The 27,083-nt window shown below is 43.3% G+C and overlaps 1 protein-coding gene across 2 annotated transcripts in view; it reads left to right on the top strand.

Moving 5' to 3' along the window:
- COL18A1 (collagen type XVIII alpha 1 chain) overlaps positions 1–27,083 on the top strand; it is a 171,039-nt gene that overhangs the window by 83,415 nt on the left and 60,541 nt on the right. Inside the window, exons 1-2 of one of the 2 annotated variants that reach the window (XM_040439230.1) lie at positions 10,849–11,427; positions 24,587–25,131. In XM_040439230.1, the coding sequence (XP_040295164.1) occupies positions 11,268–11,427; positions 24,587–25,131 (705 nt within the window). In that variant the 5' untranslated portion in view covers positions 10,849–11,267. Of the gene's footprint in view, positions 1–10,848; positions 11,428–24,586; positions 25,132–27,083 lie in introns of those variants that run through there. The other variant, XM_040439231.1, reaches the window with a different exon arrangement.

Below are 27,083 nucleotides of genomic sequence, written 5' to 3'. Positions count from 1 at the left end.
TCACTTCCTGGCGAGACGTTCAAAGGAAACCATACTTACCTGCTCCTGCCTCTGGGTTAATGCTCCTTCGTTTCCTGGTCTTGGCTGCCTTGTAAACATCCACTTTGATGCTGCTGCAGTGGTGACCTGCCCCCTTTGCGTCATGTGACCTGTCGATATGACACAAGGGAAGTAGGAGAGGAGGATGAGGCAGCTCTTTAGCTCAGTGTTGTGAAGTAATTTGTCCTGTGTGATTAGGACAGGCTTTGTGTGTATTAATAGGGCGGGTAGCAATTTTTTTTCTCCTAATGATTGCTCCCTAGACAAAACGAGCCATTATAACTAGTGATAAGAGAACTTCAGTTTTGTAAGTTCGAGTTTGGGTTCGGGTATGTGCTGAATTGCGTTATGGATTCCGTTACCACGGACCACAATTCCATGACGGAATGCATAACGTAATGGCTTTAGAGGCATTCCGTTATGCATTCCGTCATAATAGAAGTGTATGACCAGCATAACGGATCCGTCGGTTTTCGTTATGCAGGAGCCCATCATGGAATTGCATTATGGTCTGTGGTAACGAAATCCATAACGTAATTCAGCACATACCCGAACCCGAACTTACAAAACTGAAGTTCATCACTAATTTAACTAATAAAAGGTATTTGGGAATCTATATATAATAAAGTAATATTTAGGTGTTTTCATTTTCTTTAAAGGGAGTTCTTCATCAGAAAATAACCCATTGTTTAAATAAAGTTTTTATGCTAAACCTTTTTTTTTTCATATACTGAACAAAAATATAAACGCAAACACCTTTCAGTTTTGCTCCCATTTTGCATTAGCTGAACTCAAAGATCTAAAACATTTTCTCCATACCACAAAAGACCCCATTACTCTCAACTATTGTTCACAAATCTGTCTAAATCTGTGTTAGTGAGCACTTCTCCTTCGCCGAGATATCCATCAGTTTTGCCTTACTGGGGGGGGGGGGGGGGGGGGTTGAGGGGAGGTGAGGAAAACCAGTCAGTATCTTGGTGTGGCCGCCATTTGCCTCACGCAGTGTAACACATCTCCGTCGCATAGAGTTGATCAGGTTGTTGATTGTGGCCTGTGGAATGTTGGTCCACTCCTCTTCAATAGTTGTGCGAAAGTTGCAGAATATTGGCAGGAACAGGAACACGCTGTCGTATACGCCGATCCAGAGCATCCTAAACATGCTCAATGGGTGACATGTCTGGTGATTATGCTGGCCATGCAAGAATTATGCAGGCCTGAGTGCCGCAAGGCCGCAGCCCTGGTGACAAGTGGGGGTGGCCAGCGTTAGGGCACAGCAGCAGGAGATGAGCGCTTCCATTGTGGAGCGCTCATCTCCATAGTCATCTGTATCACCGTCCTCAGGACAGCGATACAGATGTCTATGCTGCGGCAGGGGAGGGAGAGGTGTGTCCCCTGCTGTCCCTCTGATAGGCTGCCGGCCTAGTGCTGGCAGCCTTCAAGAGACCGTTGCAGGTGGCGCGTGATAATAATGCAACGGCTACTGAAAAGTTACCTGTATAAATCAGTAGGTCTCAATGTATTTTTAGGCCTAAATATAGATAGAGACATGGAAACCAGAATTCTGAAATGTTTTTACCATAAAAACGTGAATGAAACAAAAGGTAATTTTTCAATGACACATTCCCTTTAATTTATGCTGCATAAATAGAAGGCTTTTTAGGAGGTAATCTCAAAAGGACAAACCCCGTGCAAATGTCCTAATAGTGTATATGGATGTCATAGAGGGATTTTCTCTGATCATGATTCTTCTTCCATGAGTCAGATGATAGAATTACTCTGTAACAGCAGTTCCTACTCTACCAGACTCAAGACATGGATGACCATTCAGATCAATTGCCGCCGTGTAATAATAGATTTCGCCATCAGTAGTGGAAATGTCTGGCTGGCCACGAAGCCAATCTCTTAACCAACTGATCGCCGTCCTATATGAAAGGGGTTTTCTGTGATAATACAGTTCCTTTAAGTCTTCAGTATAGAAATGACTGGTGTCAGGCTACGATCAGCGTTATTTGCATCCTATCTAAATATTTTTGAATAATATAATTCATTATTCAACCTTTGCAAAATTATAAAATATAAACTTTGCCTTGTTCGGCTGGGCTCCTGTAATATAGAGACCCCAGGGGTTCTTGCTGTGTACTTCCTCCAGATCTTAATGACATCTTCACAGAGTTATGTTAGTTTCCTTGATTGACCTCGTTATAGAAAAATAAATTGCCTCCCGGTGATAATCACGGGCTCTTGTTTTGCATGGAGTAACAAATTCCAGTGGATTGTTCCTGGTCTGTTTAACATAGCAGGGAACCAGAGATACAGTTTGTATTGTAATCCAGAGCTGCATTTACAATTCTGCCAAGTTTCAAAGTTCACATGTCCTAGCATTGCTTGCTGATTGAGTGTCTATAGAGAGCTTGTTCAGGTAATAACTGCCTTCTGGAAATGCAATTTTGTTTATTTATTTTTTTATACTGATTACCTATCCTCAGGATCTGACATCATTATCTGATCTGTGGGGATCCGACATCCGGGACCCCCACCAATCAGCTGGTTGAGGAGCCACTGCCATTCCAGTGACACAGCCTAGGCACAGCTAAGTCCCATTCAAGTCAACGGGGCCGAGCTGAGATACCAAGCACATCCTCAATCCAATGGATGGACACTATCCTTGGTAAGCTGCGAGTATCTGATCAGATATTGATGAACTATTCTGAGGATATATCATCAGTTTAAAACACCATGGAAACCCCCTTTAAGATCTTGTGCTGTGTAGTGATCTGATATAGGAAACACTGCCTTTTCACTTATTGTAGAGGCTCAGCTAAGCTTTTAGGGATGTGCAAGTTAAATAATGTACTGCATATCCAGCCATATGTGGTTGGTAGATAAAAAATGTTTTAAGTACCTTTGGCGCTTGTGACGAATACCACACCTCGTGCCCGCTTGACGTCACCTACGTCGAGCTCACGAGACGCGGTATGGTCACAGGTTTACCAAAGCGTGACGTTACTCCCTCCTTAGGAGCAGGTAAGGTCAGCTTGGTTCAGTTTACACAGGACACCTCCTGTCAACGCGGGCACAGAGAGGCAACGAGCTGAGAGCCTTTTTACTGCCGCTGTGAAACAGCGCCTTCTAAGCCCGGGTATACTGCCACCAGCTTCTCGTTTGATATAAGCCCGGTCCGCTAACGGGATTATATAGGGTGTGAAGCCAACCCGCGGTAGCTTATAACTAGGCCAAAACACGGACGTGGGGATTCGTGATCGAGATACAAGATAGCACAAGATTAAATTATATATTTAATCGCCTTAAGGGCACACTAAATATAACACAATATACACAGAGAATATATACAGTGGTCTGAGGTTACAGATACAGGTTATATGGGTTACAACAGGGTTAAGCAAAGCAAAAGTCAGTTACTGGGTAAGATGAAAGTTCCTTTGGGTTATAATGGTGGAATAGTCCTTGGCTGCAGTCACGTGGGGGCAGTGATGTCAGCTGGTTCCCCGGTCTCTCCAACACATTGTCATGATGTGACTCCCTTCAGAAAAGACCCCTCCTGCTGGCTTGCATGGGCTTATAACCTGTAGCCAGCCGCTCCCCCTCGCCGCCTATGGGTAGGTCCCACCCCTACTTCTGCCCCAGACCAGAATGTTGCAGGAAGATGGTTCCGGGCCCAATTGATCCGCCTGGGTTCCGGCTACAACTAGAGTCCAAACATGGTGCCGCTATGTGGTTTCAGTGGGGAGATATGTATATCTCCCTGCCAGGCATCCTAGCCTCAAGCCAGGACCACGTGGACGTTTGGCTTTGCCCCAGGATCGCAAAAAGATAACCAAATTATGCTGGGATGGACGGACGGTTCATAATTCCTTATGAAATGTAGGTGCCAACATGTCTGGGGGGTATCATTGATACTGGGCAAGGGCTGAGCTCTCCTGCTGGGGGGTTTTCCTGCAGGATTAGCTTGCCTCCAAACTGGCTGGTTGAGGTGTGACGTTATCTACCTGGGGCCTCCTTGAAGCCTGGACCCCTAGGGCTTCCTCCCTTGCTAGCTGACATCAGATGGCTGGGGGGTGAGAACTTATTTTGCATGTACACTGATTGTGTACATGCTAAAAGGTGAATCAAATGACAATCAGGGCTGCCAATAAATGATAATCCGTATTCCTCACAGCACTTCATAAGACCTACCTTACACTATAGTTTAAGAACAGTATTATGGCTCTAGAAGCTACCATACCATATCCACTCAATATATCAGTGTTTGTTCTGCTGTCAGACACAGTAGTTATATCATGGCTGTTAAATCTTAATTTGGTGCTCTAATATTTTGCATTCTGATCCTCAGGGGAAAAAATCTATTTAAAGGGTTTTACTCACTGCATAGCCCCCTTTCTAAATTTTGTTTCCTTGCTGCTGAAATCGCTGTCCACAGTTGACCGTATAAATGAATGTGGAACCATATAATATATTGCTCAACAGGAGCCACTTTTTGCCGCAGCTTCCCTATTCTAGCTTAAAGGGAAGAGTTCCAAGAGGAGAACTCCCATATGATGATGTCAATATGCCCTAACCAGGACATGTAAAATAACATAAACAAAAACATAAACAATATAAAAATCTCATTGACTTCCTTAAATTATTCTTCTCCTTTCCTTTGATCCCAATTTTGATCCCTTTGAAAGGCAGTAAGTAGTGTTGAGCGAACTTGTGTTTTCAAGTTTGGCGTACAAGGTCCGGGTTATCTAAAAATTCCCCAATGGATTCCGCTACCACGGACCATAAGTTATGGTCCGTGGTAGTGAATCCATAACGGAATTCTGAGTTAACCCGAACCTTGTACGCCAAACTTGAAAACACAAGTTCGCTCATCCCTAGCAGTAAGACAGCTGGCTACAGCAGCATCCCCCACCACATACACAAAGATGGAACAGATCAGCAGAAGATTAACCCTGTGTGCTCTGTAGGCTTTTTGCATAAAATGATGCACACTGACGAACGGTGAGGCTGGCTATAGTTCATGTTTATTCATTTCTAGGCTGATTTGTTCCTGTAAAGATTTGGCTGTAACAATAACATGCATTTAGTGTCCAGTGATAAGAATTAAATGAACAGCTCAATTCAAAAGGTTATATCCGACAACCTGACACCTAGCTAAGTTTCTGATATACAGTACTTCTGGATACGTCAGAGGTGAAACATCTTAATCTAGAGTTAAGATAAAGATCCATCATTGAATACAAGGGCTTAGCCAAATGTCTCTACAGATTCTGAAATTTCACTGCTCTTTGCTCTAGTAATGTCAGCTGGGAACTTGTAAAAACTTGGGATTTCAATTACAGGCTGCAGTGACAATGGGGGCAAACTGCGTCTGCTGGGAGTTGCCAAAGCATCTGGATAATTTTCTTTGTGGTTTATTTTCCCATGAAACTTGAATCTCAGTGCCCGGAGGAGTCGCTGGATTCTGAAATGGGTGTAAGAAGTTCTAACATGTGGATTCGTCAGAATCCTGTTTTCCACTTACTATTTCAGTCCTACCAGTGGGGATCCCTATATCCCAAATGGCTAAATGACGTAATCATAAAGTTCTCCTGACAGCCGTAATGAGTTTGAGCTGAGAACATCAGTTTTCAGTTCCTCTGAGGGTATCTCAATGCTAATAAATCTTAACATTTTGTAAACCTGGAAGAATTTATATGTTCCCATTTCCTGTGCCGTTAAATCTCCACGACCTTCTGGGGCCACAATTACCCCACATGTTACCAGTCATAACACATGTATTGTTCATATCAAGTATTCTTCATTGACAAGACCAAGTGTCAGTAATCCATGTATGGAAAGATGTATGAGCTGATACTGCAGTATGGAATTGCTGCATGATCAGATTCATGTTTCTCTGCATGCTTAAAGGGGGTTTCCAAAAAATACATAAATCATTGATTCCACTGATAGGTGATAAATTTATGGTCTCTGGGGACCCCAAGATCATTAGAATGTGTATTGTAATCAGCTCTCTCTCTCGGGCACATGTGTGACCACCACCCATTAAGACTCCTGCTCACAGCTGCAGGTGAGCAGGAAGGGGGAATTTGGGACCCACGCTCTTGTGATTAGTCCAAATGTTAGGGGCACCTAGTGATTAGACGCTTATCGCATATCCCCTGGAGATTTGCTTTGATTGTCCTTAATTTTCTGAGACAATCCTGGCAAGTTTAAGCCTGTCCCTTTACTGGAAATGGGTGGGACTTATGAAGACCCTACCCAAAAGTGGGCATTCCTTGAGCAGGGCTAAAGGGAACCTGTCACCGGGATTTTGGGTATATTGCTAAGGACATGGATCGCTAGATATCCGCTAGCACATCCTCAATACCCAGTCCCCATAGCTCTGTGTGCTTTTATTGTGTATTAACCTGAGATGAGTCCAGAGCTTGAAAAATATGACTCTTCTCCTGGTCACACAAGTAAGATATGACTCTTATGTTAATTTGAATATGTATCAAATCTTTTTTTTTCACACAATAAAAGCACAGAGAGCTATGGGGACTGGGTATTGCGGATGTGCTAGCGGCCGTCTAGCAATCCAAGTCCTCAGCTCTATACCCAAACCCCGGTGACAGGTTCCCTTTAAATTCCTAGAATTTACCAACACAGATGTTATTAAATATGCATGTGATGAGCACAAAGATGCATGGCTGGTTACAATGGAGAGCTCCTGATAACTGTACTATACCCTGTATAGAGCTAGGTACTGGAGGGATCATCACATGTCCAAATAACAGATTTTTTGGCCCTTTGGAAGAAACAAAGGAGGGGAAGGAAATTGTGCTGGAACATATAAAGTAACATTATGGCTTCCTGAAATTATAACTACATATTTTTTCTTTTTGTTGGTCACTCAGATTGAAAGGGGAAGAAAAACTACTAAATTATGCAGCCACCAGTTTATAAATATGGGATAACACCCGACAGATCTGCAGCTTGCTATGCTTTGGCCTTCCTCCATGCCACTGGGGGATGCGTTCCTGGCACTTGGCATTCCTGTGCCACTTCTCTTCAGTGCACACGCGGGAGGGAGACTCCCGCTCCTCCTGCCTTTTGTCTTTACTTCTCCCCTGCTGCAGCATCCTTTCCCTGACTTGAAACCCTTGGCAGGTTAGGAGGGCGAGCAAACCATGTGGGCTCGCCCCAAAGATGGCACTTGTATCAGGGCACCTCCTGTTGTTCAAAAAGTGTGACATGCTACGTGTCCATTGCCTACATAACCACTGTTCTTCTTTCATATCAAGTCATCCAGTGGCTGGTGCTGTCAGAGTGACAGTGCTGCTTGGTTCTTAAAGGGTGATGTCGTCGTTGTTATTAAGGTGGAGTTCAGCCACGCAAGTGTTGCCAGAACTTCGATTGCCTGCTTCTATTGTTAATTTTTTCGATTTTGTGGTGCATTCTGTGCAAACTTCATATTTTTGCAACACCTTTCTGTCACAGCTGAGGATGGGGAAAACCCTCAGCCGTGCGATGCCAGAAGATGTTTGGTTGCTGCTTGACCAGGATGACAGAATTAGGGAGCAGGTCAACTCCTATCGCGTCCCTAATCTGACCCTGACTCCTAGCTGTATGAGCCGACCCCTGATAGTAGGAGGGCTCATACTCCGTAACCTGGGGGTACCTATAAGCCCTCCAGGGTGGCCCTGAACTAGGAGCTGGGTAAGCCGACCTGTCCTCCAGGACAACGGAGGTAAGGAACAGGAGTCTCACTGGCCAAGCCTGCAAGGAAGGGGAAAACACATACAGACATATGGATATGGCAGGTGAACAACACTAGTTCCAAACCTAACCTGCCACCAGCCTTGACTGACTGGAACCCATGCACCAGTATTGCTGTCCACAGAACATCAAGGAGACAGCACACCACAAAACACACAGGAAACCAGGACATCCATAGCTGTAATAAACACGGAAAGGATAACACATCAACTAGACACTCATACATTGGTTTTATGACCACAAGGGGTGGCCCTCACTGGAAGATGGGTATAATACCAGGAGGATGACTCCAGCATATAACTGAAGTACCCCTCAGCTACAGGCATCCAGCAGAGACTAAATAGCTCAAGTAGCCACACCCACACACAGACACACCCAGTGTTCACACACTAAGAAGGAGTTAACCCCTTCCTACACCAGGCAAGAACGGAAACCACTTAAAGGGAAATACACACATAAACACACTCCACCTGTTACCGCCGGCAACGGCAATGCGTGGCAACCATGTCCTGGGAGTCAGCCAGAAGGCCGAGACACTGCCACCACATGCACACAAAACAACACTTAGCCCGCGGGCACCCACAAGTGAAGGGAAAATGTCACCAGTGCACACCATAACCGACAAAAGGCACGCCTACAAAGACAGGTTGCCAGGTGCAACCGCATGCACTTGACAGCAAGCTACCTAGCAACAGCTCAGGCCGCTATACTGCCAATAACATAATGTTGCCAACGGCAACCACACGTGAGGCAACATAGTAACAGCACTCACCAGTGGTTGAACAAAGACCCGACCCGCGGGCAACTGCATGCGGGTCAAGGAGTCCACGCCCATAACCATGGTCGTGACACTTTCACTGCTCTACCCCAGCTACAACCGACATTTCCTGTGGAAGCTCTCATTTCCCACCGAGAGGTTTTCATAATAAATGTTGAATGAGGGCTGAACTACAGTACCACACACAGCCTATGGACATAAGTGGTGCTTTTTCAGAAAGAAGACATATTCTTCTACTTTCATACAACCCTTATTTCATTTTATGACACTTATATCAGCCGCTACTATATTCCCGCAGCACTTTAGAGACATTATCGTCAAGCTGTCCCCCATGGAGCTTACAATCTAAGTTTCCTATCAGTATGTCTTTGGAGTGTGGGAGGATACCCACACAAACATGTGGAGATTCATACAAACTACATACAGATGTAGTTCTTGGTCCGGATTCAAACCTAGGACCCTAGTGCTGTAAGACAACTAGTACTAACCACGAGAAGTCAGTTACCTGAACTAATGACTCGTTGCAAGAACACCCATCTTTCAGGATTTGAAGGAATCTTTTTATGAAATCCAATCCTTCAGTGGTGCAAGCATCTACTCCTATCTGCACATCTCACCTGTTGTCCAGGTGCCAACTTTTGCAGTCCTCTTTTTTTTTTTACTGTGATTGGCTTTTAGTCAAACCCTAAAAACAAGACCAAACACTTGGGAATTCCCCTAACATTTGTTCCTGTCTTGTGTAGGCAAGTTTTCCAAACTTTCATTAGAAAAAAACACAAAGGGGAAGCAGGTAACTCTGACAAAGAAGAATAAAGAAAGGCAAAGTCAGTATGAACTCTGGCTGGATTCTTATCTAATGCTTTGGGAATTTTCAGATCTGTCTCACCTCATGCCCAGCTTTGTAAAAGGATTACTATGAATGACAGGAGTTGGAAGCCACATCTTCAAAACCAACTAAGAATGCAAATACAATATAACATTGAATTAGAAGTGAATATCAAATAATAACCTCTCCTTTCACTTTACAGTCATGACACTTATGGAAGGTTGTAAAATTAGCCCCTGAATGTGACTAGTGAATTGAGCACATTAAAAGCCAATATAAATTCTCTATTCTTTTCCCCTTCAAATTGTTAAGGGCACAGCTTGAGATGCTGTGAGCGGTGGAGCAGAAGAGGACCTTTGACCCACATGCTATCTCCCTCTACTAGCTATTAACTTTTACTTTAGATCTTACATCATTTTAATTTTAAATAGATTTGTAACTCCTATGGATCCCAGACCTTAGTAATTGTTTCAAGGACCTTCATTGTAAGAGTTGCCACCCGACTGTTAGTTTGAAGCATCGATAGATTAAGCAGTAAAGTAGCATTTTCATCTGAATAGAGTATTTCTTTGCAGAGTTATGCTAAATATATAGCTCTTCCATGTCTTTATCTGTGCCGAGCAGAGGGATCCTCCTTACACTTGCATGCATGCATGCTATCTCTTTGGCTTCGCAAGTAAAACAATCTGGCCTTTGTTGACCCTTTTTTTTTCCATAATTTCTGTCAAGAGTGAGGTCAATTTGTAAAGTTTCTGTGCAGTTGTTTCAGCTTTTCCACACTCGATGAGGGCTGGCGTCTGATAAGGAGGCTTGGTTTGGTATTTCTGTAGCCACACCCTCTGCTAGTTCGCTTCTTGTTTGAAGGGTAATGTGTAGTTTACGAGAGATTTAGAGGACAATTCAATGTGAACAGGCATAGTTCCTGAAAGGTATCAGAGCCTCACTGCTATGGCTCTGACATGGGTCTGGGCTGTGGTTGCTGTCCTGATGGTGACTTCACCTGCACCATCACATGCACAGATTCTTAATTGGTTTGGATGGGGAGCAAGCCAACAACTGCTTCCACCACAATTCCCACTACGAACCCTGCAGTTTTGACTACATCTGAAGCAGCTCTTCTACCTGATGCATCAGCAGCTGAAGAAAAAAGTCTTTTCCTGAAGCAGTAACCATTACAGACCAGAAGACCTTTTCTACAGATCAAATCAGATGTCACCTTTCTACATTGCTGCCTGATTCTCACAACTTCAGTATCTTCATCATCACAGCTAGCAGCTACAGAATCTTCACCTGCAGTGAGTAAACCTCCACGTCTAATAAGCCTTCACCCAAGCATCCTCCAAGCAAGCCTGACCACACCAGCACAGCATCCCTCACCAGCCTCCTTGAAAAATCCCAAGCATATGACAGAATCTTCTCTAAGAAAATCCTCCTGAAGAAAACTTATTCAGCATTTTTTCAGGTAGAGATAAATGGTGAGTCTGTTGTTGAGATTACAGCACCTACATCTAAGGATGTATCCACCTCTGTGCCTGAAGCTTCAACTGCTCAGAACCTGGACAAGGAGAACATTGCTGGTGTGGGGGGCTGAAATCCTAAATGTTGCTGAAAATATTCGAACCTTAATGAATGTTTGGTTAGAAAAACCTGAAAATGATTTGCACACCTCTACTGGTCCTACACCTGATCACAAGAGATGACCCAATGTGAGTACCTCAGCTGTTCAGATAAATGGGACAGACAACTTAAATCTGCCTGGTTCTAGGAAGAATGACGAAAACATGACTGAGACCCACACATACATTCATCTTTCTGGTTCCAGTAATCAGACCTTTTAACATCAGTGCAAGAAATCAAGAAATGGCCAATGTAATTGCCCCGACTGTTCCGATAAGCGAAATGGACAACTTAAATCTGCCTGGCTCTGAGCAGAAAGAAGAAAGCACCATTACATACAATCAGTCTTCCGGTTCCGGTAGTCAGACTTTTAACATCAGTGCAAGGAATCTTACGTCACCAGGTATTTCCTCTTTTCCCAGTCTATGCAGCAGTGGACTCTCGGGCTACACCATCAGGAACCACCACAAATGGGAGACCAAAATATAGAGCCATTGCTCCGCTCAGAATTAGAAGGACCATCACTGTATTCCACCCCACTGGACTCACAGACCATACACACTGGTCACGTGGGCAGCATGCGCACTGCTGCTCCGATGAGTATAACCAGCTCGCTCGCCAGTGGCCTATCCCATTATGTGCTAAATTCTTCATTGTTGCATACGAAAAATAATAGACATAATCATTCTGCTGATGTCAATCAGACAGATGAGAGAATTGGCCTTCATAAACATTCTGGGATAGTTGCCACTGCTGACAAAATTCATGCTCCTAATACACATGTAGTATATTCAGAGGACATATAATGCCAATACTTCTGATCATGGATTTACTAACCAGCACTAAGCTTCTACCGCTACAGCTTTTAGAAATAATCTCACAGAGACTGCTTTTCATTTACCCATATTGACTCCATCCGATGCTCAATGCTTGCCTGTCCCCATCAACCTGCTATTCTGCCGTAAATTGGGAATTCAAACTTTTACGCTTCCAAATTATTTGAATCATACCAGTGTGTCGGAAATTCAGGCCGCTTTGTATGATTGGGAGGGGCTTCTTAATCTCGCTGCCACCGTTACCTGGAGTGGTTTTCTGTTTACTACTGGTTCCAAGGTGTAGTCCTTCCTCCCTCAGTGTCACCCACCAGGCCCATGCCGGGGGGTTTTGTAAGGGTCTACTACAGGATGCCTGCTGGGACCTCTGAAGGGAGCAGATCTTCCTGTGTCATGTGACCTCGCTCCCTGAGGAGGATTCTGGGGTTCCATGTGTGTATATTGATTTTTCCGCAGGTTCGGAGACAATTGAAGTTTCTAATTTCTCTGAGCGGTCAGGGTAAGTGACCTAATACTAGTCAGTTGTCAGCAGAAAAAGTAACTTTGATTTTGCTTTGAACAGCACCCTTTAGGATGGCTTGTGAGGTTTTCTATAAAAGTCGTCTAATTAAAATTTCAATAGTTCTAATTAAAGGCAGCAACAGTATTCTGAAGACCATTAATGTTCTCACAGATGTAATTTCTTTAGATATATTATGTTGTTCAGATTTTCCTATTGTAAGCTTCCTGTCTTGTTTCATGTACAAAACCAGATACTAAGGCTAGGGCAGAACGACAACCTTTGGTTGCATGACAAGGAGGTTGCAATGTCCGCATTGTGACGTTGCATCTGATGGTTGTCAACGTGGTGACTTGCGTCTGATGGTTGTCAACGTGGTCGCGTTGCATCACGTGTCCTGACGCAACCTGTGAAACTGCTGGATTCCTGATCCCCAGGTCACAAGTCGCACATAACCTTGCCATCATAGACCGCAATGTGAGTCATGTGGCAACTTTGCCTCGACTGTAACCTGTCTGTTTTAAAGCCAAATTTCAGCTCTTCAAATAGTCGCATGACCAAATGTCGCAGAAAAATCACACTATTTATTTTTTTTGGTCACATGACCTGGTGTTATCTTGGTGAAAATCATGGTGACAATTTTGAATTAGTGTTAATCAATCCAACAACATCTTCCAGCATTGCAGATACATCTATTACTGAAGGGTTATTGGGTAATTCGCTGAGGGAATATAGTCTATAGCAGGGATGCCCAACCTGCAGCCTCCAGCTGTTGCAAAACTACAACTCCCAGCATGCCCAGACAGCCTAAAGTTATCAGGGCATGCTGGGAGTTGTAGTTTTGCAACAGCTGGAGGGCCACAGGTTGGGGCATCCCTGGTCTATAGTTAAGAAGAATGTGTGACGTTGGAAAAAAATATATTTTTTCATGTATTTATTTAGAAACGGGCCTGTGTCCCAGTATTGCAGTTCAGATTTATTTACTTGAATGGGCTGCCAGGACCAGGACACAGCCTATAAACAAGAGTGGTGCTATTTCTACGGGGGAAAAAAAACGCTCGCACACAACCACCTTGAAGTCTTAAGGGGCTGTCTCACTTCAGCAAATGGCATTTTCATGTAGAGAAAGTTATTACGAGGCACTTACTAATGTATTGTTATTGTCTATGTCGTCTCCTTGCTGGCTTGATTCATTTTCCCATCACATTATAACACTGCTGCTTCCATCACATTATACATTGCTGAAGTGAGACAAGCCCTTTTAACTATCCACTATCAAGCTCCAACTTTAGTCCAGTATTCAACGCATTTTCATCTCTTCATTCAATTTAATAGGATGTGATACAATACAATTTAGGAAACATATTGATTCTCTTGAAAATAATTGAATTTTTGGTTTTAAGGTGCATTCTCTGAAAATTTTATCTAGTCCTTGATGAATTAATAGGTCAACCCAGATACTCTTGGGCAGCAGACGCTGCGGTCCAGTGAGTAAGCAGCCGTCCGTCTCTTGTTAAAATTTGGTGTTCTTACTCGTGTTTGAAGAAAAGTGCCATATTGATATGCGTCTCTATCACTTCTGGCCCAGAGGGCCCGAAATGGAAAAGGGTAGGGTATAACTGTTTTAATGGTACTGATAATCGCCCTGCACATGGGCAGTATGGGCATGCTAGGCGCCCCCAAGCGACACAAATCCAAACCTGAACAACCGCAATGGCAGTGTACTTGTAGCAAAATTCATAAAGCTACAAGCTGGCCAAGTCAGCTTCACCTTCTACCCAATGTCACCCATTTTACTAGTGAGCATGCAGTTTGTCCATAGTATGGTATAGGTGTTAAGGACGCCCTTGAATATGTATTAACACTTTAGATGTTCTGCCTTATGTGCCATCAGAATAGCAGCGATGTAATTGCTGAAGGCTGACATACAGTGACATTGGGATGGACGGTAGATTAGTCAGCTGATGCTGCTCCAGTGGTTTGACCCTTCTGATAATAAGCTGGCACATGATTAAATAAGACTAAAAGGATTGACCTTGGGCCACGTGACTCATGTTTGCTCATGTTCTCTGCCCAAATCCTCTGCTTATCTGTACAAACAGCAGGTCTTCCTGGAGGAAATCTTGTTATTTTTGTTGCCCTACCGGGTTGTTGGCATGGTGGTAGAACAAGCAATCGTGTTTGCTTCATTTCCACAGCTTCAAATTAGGTGCTAAGCGAATTTTCTCTATTGCAATGACTCTAAAAAAGTAATAAGTCTGCATAAATACAATTCCCCAAATATTACGAGGTGTGGCAACTATGCAGGGCAGAGGCAGGGAATGCTAAAATTCCCTCTGTGTCCATAATAACTACTCAGGGTCAATGAAGCCGCGTGAGCACTGACAAGATGAGAGGTGGGTTAATGACTACTTCGACTCACTCCAGATGGGCGTTTACAGATTCCTTATCAATTGATAATAACTATTGTTTAGCGAATCAAAGTATCCTACGTGTACTTTGATCCCAATTTCAGGGAAAATTCAATCTCCTTGAAGCCGCATTTGCTTGTGCCTTCGTGCTAACGAATCAATTTTCCCTGAAAAGTGTGCTAAACATTTAAAAAAATCACTACTTACCGTATCCATTTGAGTGCAAAAAGGCCACGGGGCCATCTTACTGAAGATCAAACGCTAAATCTTCAAGAAGATGGCTGCAGCCGCCTCCACGCGCTCAAATGGATAAGGTAAGTATGATCTTCATTATTTTTTTTATTATTGACCCCGGAATGGCCTTAATATTAATGTCAGATGCCATGATCACCGATGAACACAGCATCTGAGGGGTTCAATGATGGGAGGTGGTGCAATCACCGTTCCCCCGTCCATTGCACCCGCTACTTACAAAGAAATGCTCTTTATGACGAAGTCATTGGGGAAAGCAGCTGCATTGACATTTCAAGAACTTCGCTCATCTCTAATAATAACCCAGTTTTGACCCATTTTCTTCATCGCCAGCAACAGATGTGCCATAATCATGGGCGGACTGAGAACCTTAAAATGGCCCTGGAAAAAAGCCTAAAGTAGCCACATGTCCAAACCTGACAAAAGGCAGGCTAACAAGTAGGCATGGCCTGCAATACTGTAGTGCAGGACAAAATATCACCCCCTCCAGAACCAAATAGGACAGTGCAGCGCAAAATACTGCCGCCTTCACCACAGTATTCAACTGTATCACCATCCTGAGGATGGTGATGCAGTTGAGTTAAGCAGGGGCACCTGCAGCCTTTGGCAGGTGCATAAGTACCCAGTGCTCGTAGAATTAATTAATGCTTAGAGCATCAGATCATTATATACCCGGCCAGTGGCTAGGAGGAGGGCTTGGGCGGCCCCCTGGGCATCGGCCCACCTGGGAAATTTCCATGTCCGCCCTGGCCCATAATTACCATTATTTTGTTTGGTATGGGGGAAAAAAAAACAAGACTCCGATTCCTGGCATAGAAAACGTTCCAGTCTTTGTAAGATGCTGCTTGTCATTTATTATAATAAGGAAAGAGACAGTCAGCTTCATGGATTAGTGCAGGAAGCCCTTCCTTCCTAAAAAAAAAAAAAAAAATACCCAGCAGCATTCACAGTATTAAAAGGCACTTAACATGCAGCTCAGGGAGAAGACTAGAATCCAGAATGATGGTCGGTCACTTTCCCCTACCCTCTCTTGAATTTCATTATAAAGTCAATGTTGTGGGCCTCTGGTGTAATTCACTCACTGTGTCCAGGGAATCTTATATTCTCACTAGCCATTTGTCACCCGCGCTAATAAACCATAGCTGCGTTAGATTCAGCAGATGTGGTTACAAAGCCATATACCGGCCTCATGGACATGTAGCACCAAATCTATTCTGGTGTAATTTGCTCGACGGATGTGATATACATTACTTGGTTCCTGGGTCATCAGACACTATCACTGTAAGCTGAAAAACAGAATTAAAACCTATATCCTAAGAAATATAGTATTCCAGCTCTTCTTTAAAATCAAAAACCTTTGTTGCTTATCCAAAAAACCAGGAGATACAGTCCAACATCCATGCATTTTTGAAACATGTGGGTTTTAGAATTAAAAGAGCTCCAACTGACCAGAAAATTAGTGTATGAGACTCTGAGGTCTCCTAGGATACATATTCCTTATCGCTTCTTTCTCGCTTAAAAACATTTTTTAGAATTTTTTTATTATTATTATTTTTGTATTGTTTTTTGTTTTCTCTTTACCTGAATCAATCATCAAAAGTTTGGAAATCGGTCCCCTTCAAATTTTTACTAAATTTGGGTCGAATCTGATTAGTTTAGAACTGATTCACCTTATCTCTACTGTGCAAGTGTCGAAAGGTGTCCTTATTGCCAAGCAGATGCCTCCATTTTTCCAAAAATCGCAGCTGTTTGGATCAGGGAGGTGGTAATGCTGTGAATTGAAGCTCACCAGGTGTCCAAATCCCAAACTGTCCATTGTGATTGGCATCCCTGAAAATATAAACACCATCAGCAGCTGGCTTTGTGTGCTTCGCAGTTGTATTCTACAGTTCGAGCATGCACAGTGCAGTGGGGTGTACCTGTCCTGGCTTGCAGCAATCCTCTCGCAATTCGGGCTCTTGTTGCCTATAGAGAGCACAACTGAAGCTAGGGCAAGAACATCCTGCTTTACTGCGCATGCGCTGAGATTAAAAGAGATCTTGGCAAGACTGCTGATGCCATTCCCTGTCCTCAAAGGAGATGGGATTTGGTCTCCTCCATCACTTCTTTGACTTCAAGGGGGTTTTCATACTACAGGTGTGATTAAAGTTGTTTTTTTTTTTGGGGGGGAATGAGGAATCTGTTTGGGCAATAAAGGACACGTCTCGACACTTGGTGGTTCAGAGGGCAATAGCCACGTGCTGCGTTTCACCTTAAGTGGGTGTACAGGATAAGAAAAAAGGCTACTTTTCTTATAAAAACAGGACCACACTTGTTGTATGTTTGTAATACCGCTCATCCTCCTACACCAGACACCACCCATGGGTAGATGTGGCACCTTTTTAGAAGAAAGCAGTCATGTTTTCTAAATTTGTCCCAAACTACTAATAATGGTTGGAGATCTCTTTCCTATGGATACTGGGCCTGGTTCCAGCTAGAAACTTGCAATAGTCGCCATTCATTACTTTATAAAGTAAGTGTCGTTTCGACTGGTCTGGAACTCCTCAGTTCTCAGGCTGCTATCAGCTGCAGGCTTTATCATGCGGAAATTGGCTTCAGTGCCAAGATACTGAGCAGCACAAGCTGGCAAGATGCTTTAAAATGGATTGTGTGGCAGTGCATTCCACTGATATGAATCCCGCTATTAATATAATAAATTTGGCCTCGAAGGGTAATACTAGCCCAATTCTTCTAGTGCTGCACGCATCATTGGATATACTGTACGTACAGTCCATGTATCCTTCGCTCAAGGGGAAAGCACTTGTTCCCCCGCACTAAGCAGCTTGTCTTCTCATTCCAGCAGCTGTTTCTCATCTTCCAAGCAATTAGTTGAGTTGCCGATACAGTCTGTATGTGCAGGTTGTTATGCATTGCTGACATCTGTAGACCGCTGTACTTCACAGAGCAGTATTGTAGTCTCAAATCTCTGAAATCTGCATTCTGGAGTGTGAATTCTGAGCACGCAGCCAGGGAATGATAAGGACTTTCTCAGTCACGTTAATGCATTTATGTGTTCACTGCGTGATGAGATATCCTTTAGCAGATGGGCCAAAGTACAAAATTGCACAGCTTCTTCTCTTGTGTCTATGTATACAAAATTGTGCTTCTTTATTTTGGGAGTAACAATATAAATACTATTGCATACTGTAACTAGCAAGTTCTCAATATCTGTAGGGTAATAGACCAGCTCTTGTAGATTATAGGGATGTAAGGACTCACAAGTGAGTTCCTGGACCAAACAAAAGCACAAGGCTGCAGGTCACAGTAATCGAGGGGACTTTAATATACAGTACAGACCAAAAGTTTGGACACACCTTGGGTGTGGTCCTTGGGTGTTTGGGTCCGCAGCTCCGCAAAAAGATAGAGCATGTCCTATTTTGTCTGCAGCTTGCGGACAAGAATAGGCATTTCTATGGGGGTGACGGGCTGGTGTGTTGCGGACCTGCAATTTGCGGGTCCGCAACACACCATGGACGTGTGAATGTAGCCTTAAAGAGGTTTTCCGAGACTTTTATACCAATGACTTATACTCTGGATCGGTCATTAGTATCTGATCGTTGGGGGTCCGACAACAGGGAGCTCGCCGATCAGCTGTTTGAGAAGGCATCGTTGCTCGCGGTAGCACCATGGCTTCTAACAGCTTAGCCTAGGCCATGTGACCTCACGGTTATTGGTCACATGCTTCTAGGCACAGCTCGCTTCATTGAAAGAATGGGGATGAGATGTAGTGCCAAGCACAGGCTTACCTACTACAATGACGGCGCTGGGTTTGGTTACCTGCGGCACTACTTACAAGTGCCGATGCAGCCCTCAAAAAGCTGTTAGGCGGGGTCCCCGGATGTTCGAACCACCCAGTGATCAGATACTGATAGCTTATCTAGTGGATATCTCATCAGTAAAAAAGTCTCGGAAAAAACCCTTTAGTATATGAGATGGAAGTTAGCATATATAGTGGCATCCATATTTATTAGTTTGTCACAGTCATTTCAAGGTGTATTCTCCAGGATATGCATAAAGGTCTGATAGGTGCTGGTCTCGGAGAACAGAGCCCATCTCATGGTTGCTCTGAATGTAAAGGTGGCCACACATGCATGGCTCTCTCCTTTCACTTCTATGGGAGTTCGAAAAGAGCCTAGTATACTGTAGTTACCCATCTATTTTTGGACTCCCATAGAATTGAATGGGGAGAGCCTTGCATTGACAGAGCATGAGATGGAGCCCTACTGTTTGGGACCTGCAGCTTCAGACATATTGTAATTGGTAGATCCTGTGAATATACTGTACCATGAATGTTGAGGTGGGAATACCCCATCCTGTGTTTAGGATATCAGTAGGGCTCCTTCACTAGTTAAAAGCCAAAAGTAACACTTATTGTTTCCATCGTCATATCCCTTTTCAGCTGTATAGGAATTACAGCCAACTGCATGTTTTAATACAGTGGGCCATGATAAAACTGTATAAGCACAATATACAGCAATCAAAGGGTGACGTGTGCCACTGTATGTCTATAGGATGGCTTACATTTGGGCCCTCCTTCAAAAGGTACACCTCCTATGGGAGGATAGAACACAGTGTGCACAGAGCCGTACTTAGGTTGGTAAGTAATAAGTACTTTAGGAACACCATGTTTTCATATTTAGTGTATTGTGCTCCTGGCACAGGGAGGGTACAGATGTGGAAAGTAAAATGGCCACAACCCCTACTCCTACTCAAGTATTTTTCGCATCAAGACCATCCCATTGAATAATAAGTGTAATTTATCTTGAGAACTTGCAAAGGGGATGAGGCTTTGTGGATGATTTACCTAGTGTTTTAGATGTCAGGAACCAATTCTCAAAACAGATGTTTTATATATGGGAAAATATCTCAGTTGGGGTAGTGCACATACCATTAGATTTAGAGGCCTGTAGGGGAACTCTTACAGAGCTGACCCTGGGACTGTTAATTTAAGCATATAGTATACTAGTAGAAGGACCCGGCTTCGCACGGGTATATTTAATTCATTTTCATTTAATGTTTGTGTGAGTTGTTTAAAAGATGTCGACAGTATCCCTATAACAGTGACCTCTACAGTACCCACCCCTTTAACAGTGAACTCCACAGTCCCCCACCCTTAAAACTGACCCCCCCAACAGTGCCCCGCCACTTTAAAATGGGACCTCCAAAGCAGCCCATCCCCTTAACAGTGACCTCTACAGTACCCCGCTGCCTTAACAGTGACCTCAAAGTACCCTGGTGCCTTAACAGTGACTCCACAGCAGTTGCCCCTTTAATAGTGGCCCCTGCCCCCATAACAGTGACCTCCACAGTGTCTGCCCCTTTAAACAGTGACCTCCACAGTGTCCGCCCCTTTAACAGTGACCTCCACAGCTGCCTGCCCCTTAACAGTAACATCCACAGTAAATGCCCTCTTTAACAGTGACCTCCACAGTGCCCCCCTTTAACAGTGACCTCCACAGTGCCCCCCCTTTAACAGTGACCTCCACAGCGCTTGCCCCTTTAACAGTGACCTCCACAACCACCCTGCCCCTTTAACAGTGACATCCACAGTGCCCGCCTCTTTAACAGTGACCTCCACAGTGCCCGCCTCTTTAACAGTGACTTCCACAGCGCCCCCCCCCCTTTAACAGTGACCTCCACAGCGCCCCCCCCTTTAACAGTGACCTCCACAGTGCCCGCCCCTTTAACAGTGACCTTCACAGCGCCCTGCCCCTTTAATACTAGGGCTACACGATGACATGTGTCGCTCGACATTTTGTCTCAACAATTTTTATAATGTTAGTCTATGGTGTTGCACTGCGACATGTGACATGCTGTAACTGTGACACGACAGGCGCAAAAAATCTATCCAAGATGGATTTTTCTGCGACTGTTGCGTTGCAGTCGCAGAATGTCACATGTCGCAGTGCAACACCATAGACTATCATTATAAAAATTGACGCGTGACATTGGTGCGACACATGTAGCAGTGTAGTTGTGCCATATGTGTCGTGCGACTTATTATCACGCGGCACATGTCGTCGTGTAGCCCTAGCCTAAAGCTGACCTACAGCAGTGAAGAAAAATGGCTGGGTTGTTATGGAAACGTAAAGTAAAACTGTGTGTATGTGGAGACTAAAGGCCTGCAAGTTTTTATTGGCTGATAAGGGACATGTGACCGTGTGTATGGCAGTTGGGATATGAAGAGAAAGACTTGCAGGCTTGTATTGGCTAATGCAGGTATTTTTTTGGGAATATCTCAGGAACGGTACGTCCTAGAGAGCTATGACCCCCACAAGATTTCTTTCCAGGTAGCAAGGGATGTGTATACCAGTTTCATTGAAATCGATGGTTGTGTTTTGAATGATCGCGGAACATACACATATATATACGTCCTTCTTTATATATATATAGATATCAGAGATTTATGATACAAACATCCTTTGAGATTGACTTTACCGACCTTCATCCCTTTAAGAGGGTGCACTGCCATACACAGCTGACGCAACCTGGCTCAACAAAAACCATCAGATCAACCATGAAAATAAAACATGTTAGATCTGTCAAGCCGCCCCTTATACAGTAGGTTTTGAAACGGACACAAATTTTGGTTTCATAAAGTTTGCTGTACTAGATTAAAAGAGCCAGCAGACGATTGTCAGGAGGGAATCTAGCTAGCGGAGGAGACCAGTGCACCGTATGGGGAGGAGTGATCGCTAATGCCATCGCTCGTCCCCACACTAACTCATGATTAGACAGCATAATCTGCCGTCGGAAAACAATGATTTTTAAACCTGTTGAAGATTCCAATTGCCCGATGAATAAGCATTGGATCATTCATTGGAAATTGGCGGCAGTATTACACTGCCAGATCATCGCTAACGAGCATTCCTGTGAACGCTCCTTAACGATGAACTGGCTGACAATCTGACAGTGTAATATAGGCTTTACAAGGCATTTTGGCTGGTTTAACGATGCCCGATGACAGACTGTTTTTAAAATTCACCCTTATGTAAATAGACGGTGGCCATCTTGCTCCCTACTTGGTGCTGGCAGTATGAATGAATGAATATATATATATATATACACAGTACACAGACACACATGAACCAACTGTACTTGAAGCATACTGTAGGGACATTTCCACAAAAACTTTTTCAGTCTGACGATTAAAAAAATTCGGGCCCATAATTACAATAAGGAAGTCCATATTGCAAAGACTCAGGACCTTCTAATCACAATAATTAGCTAAAAAATACATATTTTAGCTCCATACTTGTGTGCCTAGCTTGGACACTGGTCCGGCGTCTTGGTGTTTCCACCATACCGTAGTAGTGGACACTGTAAGGCATCTAAACAAAGACCATTAATGATGCCAACTCCTTTCTGGATGGAAGATTAGAATAGCTTGGCACCAACGTATGAGCATAGGCAGCTGTGATAGCCTGGCTTGAGATATGTTGGCATCTCATTTAGAAATTGCTGAGTGGTTACAGTAAGAGGACGATTTGTTGTGGATGTACAGAGCCCATCTGGACCAGTAAAAGACTCTTTATGCACAGTTAAGTTGCATTTAGTTATGAGAGTCTATAAAATGTCAGCTGTCTCTCTGGCTGAGCAGTTTTCCCATGAAAGCCTTGTAAGTGGCGCATCTCCTGGGACACACTGGAAAGAAATCTAGGAGAAATCTTGGTGGGAAAAGATGCATCTGTCCGTGTTTTCTGCTGTCTCTGCCATTCACAATTAGTATTGCTTGAGTCACTGAACTATACTGTAAAGTTACTGGATACACTAATACAGTCAGTGTAACCTCAGGACAGACAGACTTAAACTGCGCCAGATTTATCAGAGTGGCTGATAAATCTGTTGCAGGGAAGGATTCATACACAAGGCCATTTCCGTACTTCACTCCACAATCAATGATTTTTTTAATGTATTTATTTTACTCTTATATAGCACTGACATAGCACTGGCCCTTTAGTGCCATTATCATCAATGGATCCGCAAAATATAGACACCTTCCGTGTGCACTATGCATTTTTCTCTCTCCCATCAATAGAAAGGACTATTCTTTTCCTTAATATGGAAAGAATAGGACTGTTCTATAATTTGCAGATGGCCACAAGTAGTTTTTTTTTCTGGATAACATGGGTAACAACCAAAATGACTACTATTCCAGCACAGATGCTGTTTCTGGTAAAAAGCAAACCCTTTTCCTAACCTCAAATAACCGTTCTTACTAGAGAAGACCAAAATTACATTTTTAGGTGCTTTTATTTTCATTTTAGGGGGAAACGCTGTCTACGAATTATATTCAAGAAGTTTATAAATATGGGAATTATTTGGATGATAAGCCAATTCAAAACCTTAAAATTCGGGCATGACCTCGGTTAACTCCATTATGCCACTCCTCTTCAGGTCTAACACTTGGCAGTCCGTGAAGCTGAGATATGGGAAGTTGTTCTACATGGTCTTCACACTGGATAGCTGGTGATCACTGATTCTTTCTAATTCGGGTTTTTATAAACTTTGCTTCCACTAAAGCCATTAATTACAATCTGGGAGAGCACATATGTGTGACCTGGTTTTCTCTGAAGAACAGCCAGTTCTCAGATAATGGCGATCCCTCCCAGTGGTTGGAACATGGTAATCAGTAAACAGTGGAGGCTGAGTACAGCATATGTCTTCCAATCATGTTTGAGAAAGGTCAAAAATTTTGTTTTTGGATTGCTTAGACATGAATAAATCTTTTTGCAATTGAACTTTGGTAGGCTGAGCTCTCTTCTGTGTTAAAGTACAGCTAGGTTTTGGGGATGAAAGTTCTGGAAAACAAAAAATTTTGGAATATTGACCTTACTTTTTTTTTAGATCCACAGTCTAAAATTTATCAAAATACACCATTTCAACAAAACGATTGTTTGTCAAGTGAAATTTAACTACGAACGAGCATTTTAGCTGAAGGATGACGGACCGTTATCATCAGAAAAGAAGCCGACCATGTTTAATATTTTCGTTTGATAGTTGGACGAAAGATCTTTTGTTCATGAAAAGATTGTTTGTGAATGAAAGAATTTTCTTTGAAAGAACGTTTTCCAGAAAGATCTTTCGTCCATTGCCCAGTTTCATTGAACGTGTATGAACAGTGATCAATTGTAACGGCCAATGTGGACTAGAATGTGTATGGCTCTGTCTGTGAAACGAACGTTCACCAGATAATTGATAGTTCAACTGTAAATCAACTTCAATTTAATACATATTGCCACCTTTTAGGTAGTGTAGATCTATGTCATGATCATGAATACTGATTGCTGTAAACTAGTTGATTTTTGTATTGCATAGCTTTGTGTTGTACATTTGCATGCCTGTATCCATTTTTATGTTCTTTATAAAATGTGGTGTTCCAGTGGTGGTATTTCATGCGCAATAGTTTGCTATGAAATTGTATTCCAAAAGCAACATTTAAAAGACCATGCAACTGGCCTTTATGAATGTATTCTGTTGAGTTATCTTTTCTTGTAATTTTCTTTTCTCCTTTATGTTATTTTACAGGCCGTGCAACTGTAGAGATTGGTCTCTTACAACTCATCGGAGATCCACCGCCAGAACAGATCACCAAGATCTTTGGTCCTGATAAGAACCCCGGCTATGTATTTGGAGAAGAGGCCAACACAGGCCAAGTGGCCCAATACCATCTCCCCAACCCCTTATTTAGAGACTTTTCTATTCTGTTCCACATCCAACCAAAAACTAACAAGGCTGGGATGCTGTTCTCTATCACTGATACCTCACAATCCATTGTCTACATTGGGGTGAAGTTGACTGAGGTCAAAGCTGGTAAGCAGCAGATTATTTTTTACTACACAGAGCCTGGATCACCAGTATCTTTCCCTGCCGCCACCTTCACTATTGGAGCACTGACTAACCTATGGACACGCTTTGCCATTGGTGTGGAGGATGAGGAAGTTGTGTTATTCATGAATTGTGATGAAGTCGAGAGGACTCGGTTTGAGAGATCACCTGATGAGATGGAGCTGGAAGAGGGTTCTGGACTTTTTGTTGCCCAGGCTGGAGGCGCAGATCCTGATCGCTACCAGGTAAATACCTTAGCTTTTTATGGCAAGGTTAGAAACTGATTACCTATTGAATAGTCAGTTGTGCACTTGGTAATAATGTATCAGCTAGGAAACCTGTTGTCCCTTTTCAGTCAGATGCTGGTCACTGTAGCCAGGCTGTGATTAAGGTCACATTAAAATCTTTGGTGAACGTTTCCGGACGGCTGTTTCAGCAGAGAGCCGCCTGCCGAGTTCCTCTGATCAGGCATTGCCGGATTCTACTGATCTCCGCCAGATCATTATTGAATGTATTGGGATCCGGCTGTTATCCGGCTTCTTTCCGGCATAAATGCCGGGCTTTGGCCGGACAAAAAACGTTGCATGCAGTGGTTTTTGGTCCGACAGCCGTCATTTGTGCTGGATCAGGCAGTTAGATCCTCTTTTCACTGATGCAAAAACAGCCTTAATGCAAAGGTGAGGAGGATTATGGAAACAGCCGAGCTCGCTATGCGGTTCATGCATATACTGAATTGTATTTTACCATCATCTGATATAACCAGGTTTTAAGTGCTTTCACCTGAAATTGGGCTATCACCAGTAATTGGAATCGCCTGGGCTCCAGTGCCAAATCTGTAACCGCCCCTCCACCCAACTGCCATGATCCATTTATAATACTATTGTCTCCTTATGTGGCCATTAAGTTTCCTCAACCACCAGGGTTCGGGTGGAACTGGTACTTTTCAAGTAGATAAGCCACAGATCTCACTCGCTTGCCATTCTAACCTTATATAGCCCTGCTTCATACTTAATAAAACTTGGATCTGGCCAGTGATTGTGTTATGCTCGCTAATCCTGAAACCACTAGATTATTTTCAGAGGCCAGATCAATGTTCTGTCACTTGAAAATATTGGAAATGATTGTATGTCATAATACACACACATCATGACAGGCTGCGAGGTGGAACTTTGTCATTCACTTCACCTGTGACCTTGGATGTGACTGTAAGTGGGTACTGTGCTTCCACCTTCGCTTTCACACTCAACGCATTAGGCTACAAAGATGTTTTCAATCATACTGTATATCCAATCATATTTTTACCAATCTAGGGATATCAAACATGCATATGACATAGGAAGAATCAGAGCCAACATTTGATTCTCAGGTTCCCCAAGGCCAAAACTTCCAGAACACCAGACTGAATATCTCAGTGAATTATTCAATACATGAATTATGGCTGTGGGTTTTCAAATATAATTTGTTATTTTGTCCTGTTGAGAGGGCCTAGACCTTATTCACTCCTGTGGTTTGGACGGATGTCCCGTATCCCTATTGTTAGGGAGGCCCTCACAAAGGAACCTTTTGGTCCTGTTGTTTATCCGGATGAATTAAATTATCATATTGGAAAATGAATTAGAATACCTTTTTGCAGGAATGTGTAGTGGGGTCTGAATTTATACAAATAAAATGGGGGACAGTACGATTCTTAACACAATTTACACAAATAAGATATAACTCATACAGGACATAGGACGATTCATAAGGCCTCTTACACAGTTTGGGAATCACGGACAGCACACATATCCGTTAACTTTAACGTGTTTATCCACACATCAGTGGTTTTCCACTGACCATGGGTCTGTGGTGACACCATAGAAGCATGCCCTATTTTTGTCCATAATTACAGATCCCTCACAAACATAGTCAATTGGTCCATGAAAACCACGGACACAACATGGATGCCATTCGTGGTCTGTTTACGGAATGTTGCAAGGATATGCTTTGGAAATTAGTTTTCAGCCTAGCAGTGTCCGAGGAATATGGGTGGTACGCGGAGAGAAAAAAATGGACCAAACACGAATCCTTTAAGGGCATCTTCAAGGATGAACCACTGACCATCTTGTCACAGATGTGAGTGATGCCTGTACAAGTGTATTATGAACATATGGTAAATATGAATGCAGGCAGAAAGGTAAATCTCCCTTTAAATTCAGTG

The sequence above is a fragment of the Bufo bufo genome, chromosome 7 (assembly GCF_905171765.1).
Source record: "Bufo bufo chromosome 7, aBufBuf1.1, whole genome shotgun sequence".
In the NCBI taxonomy this organism is placed as follows: domain Eukaryota; kingdom Metazoa; phylum Chordata; class Amphibia; order Anura; family Bufonidae; genus Bufo; species Bufo bufo.
This window is presented reverse-complemented; position numbering and strand designations above follow the sequence as displayed.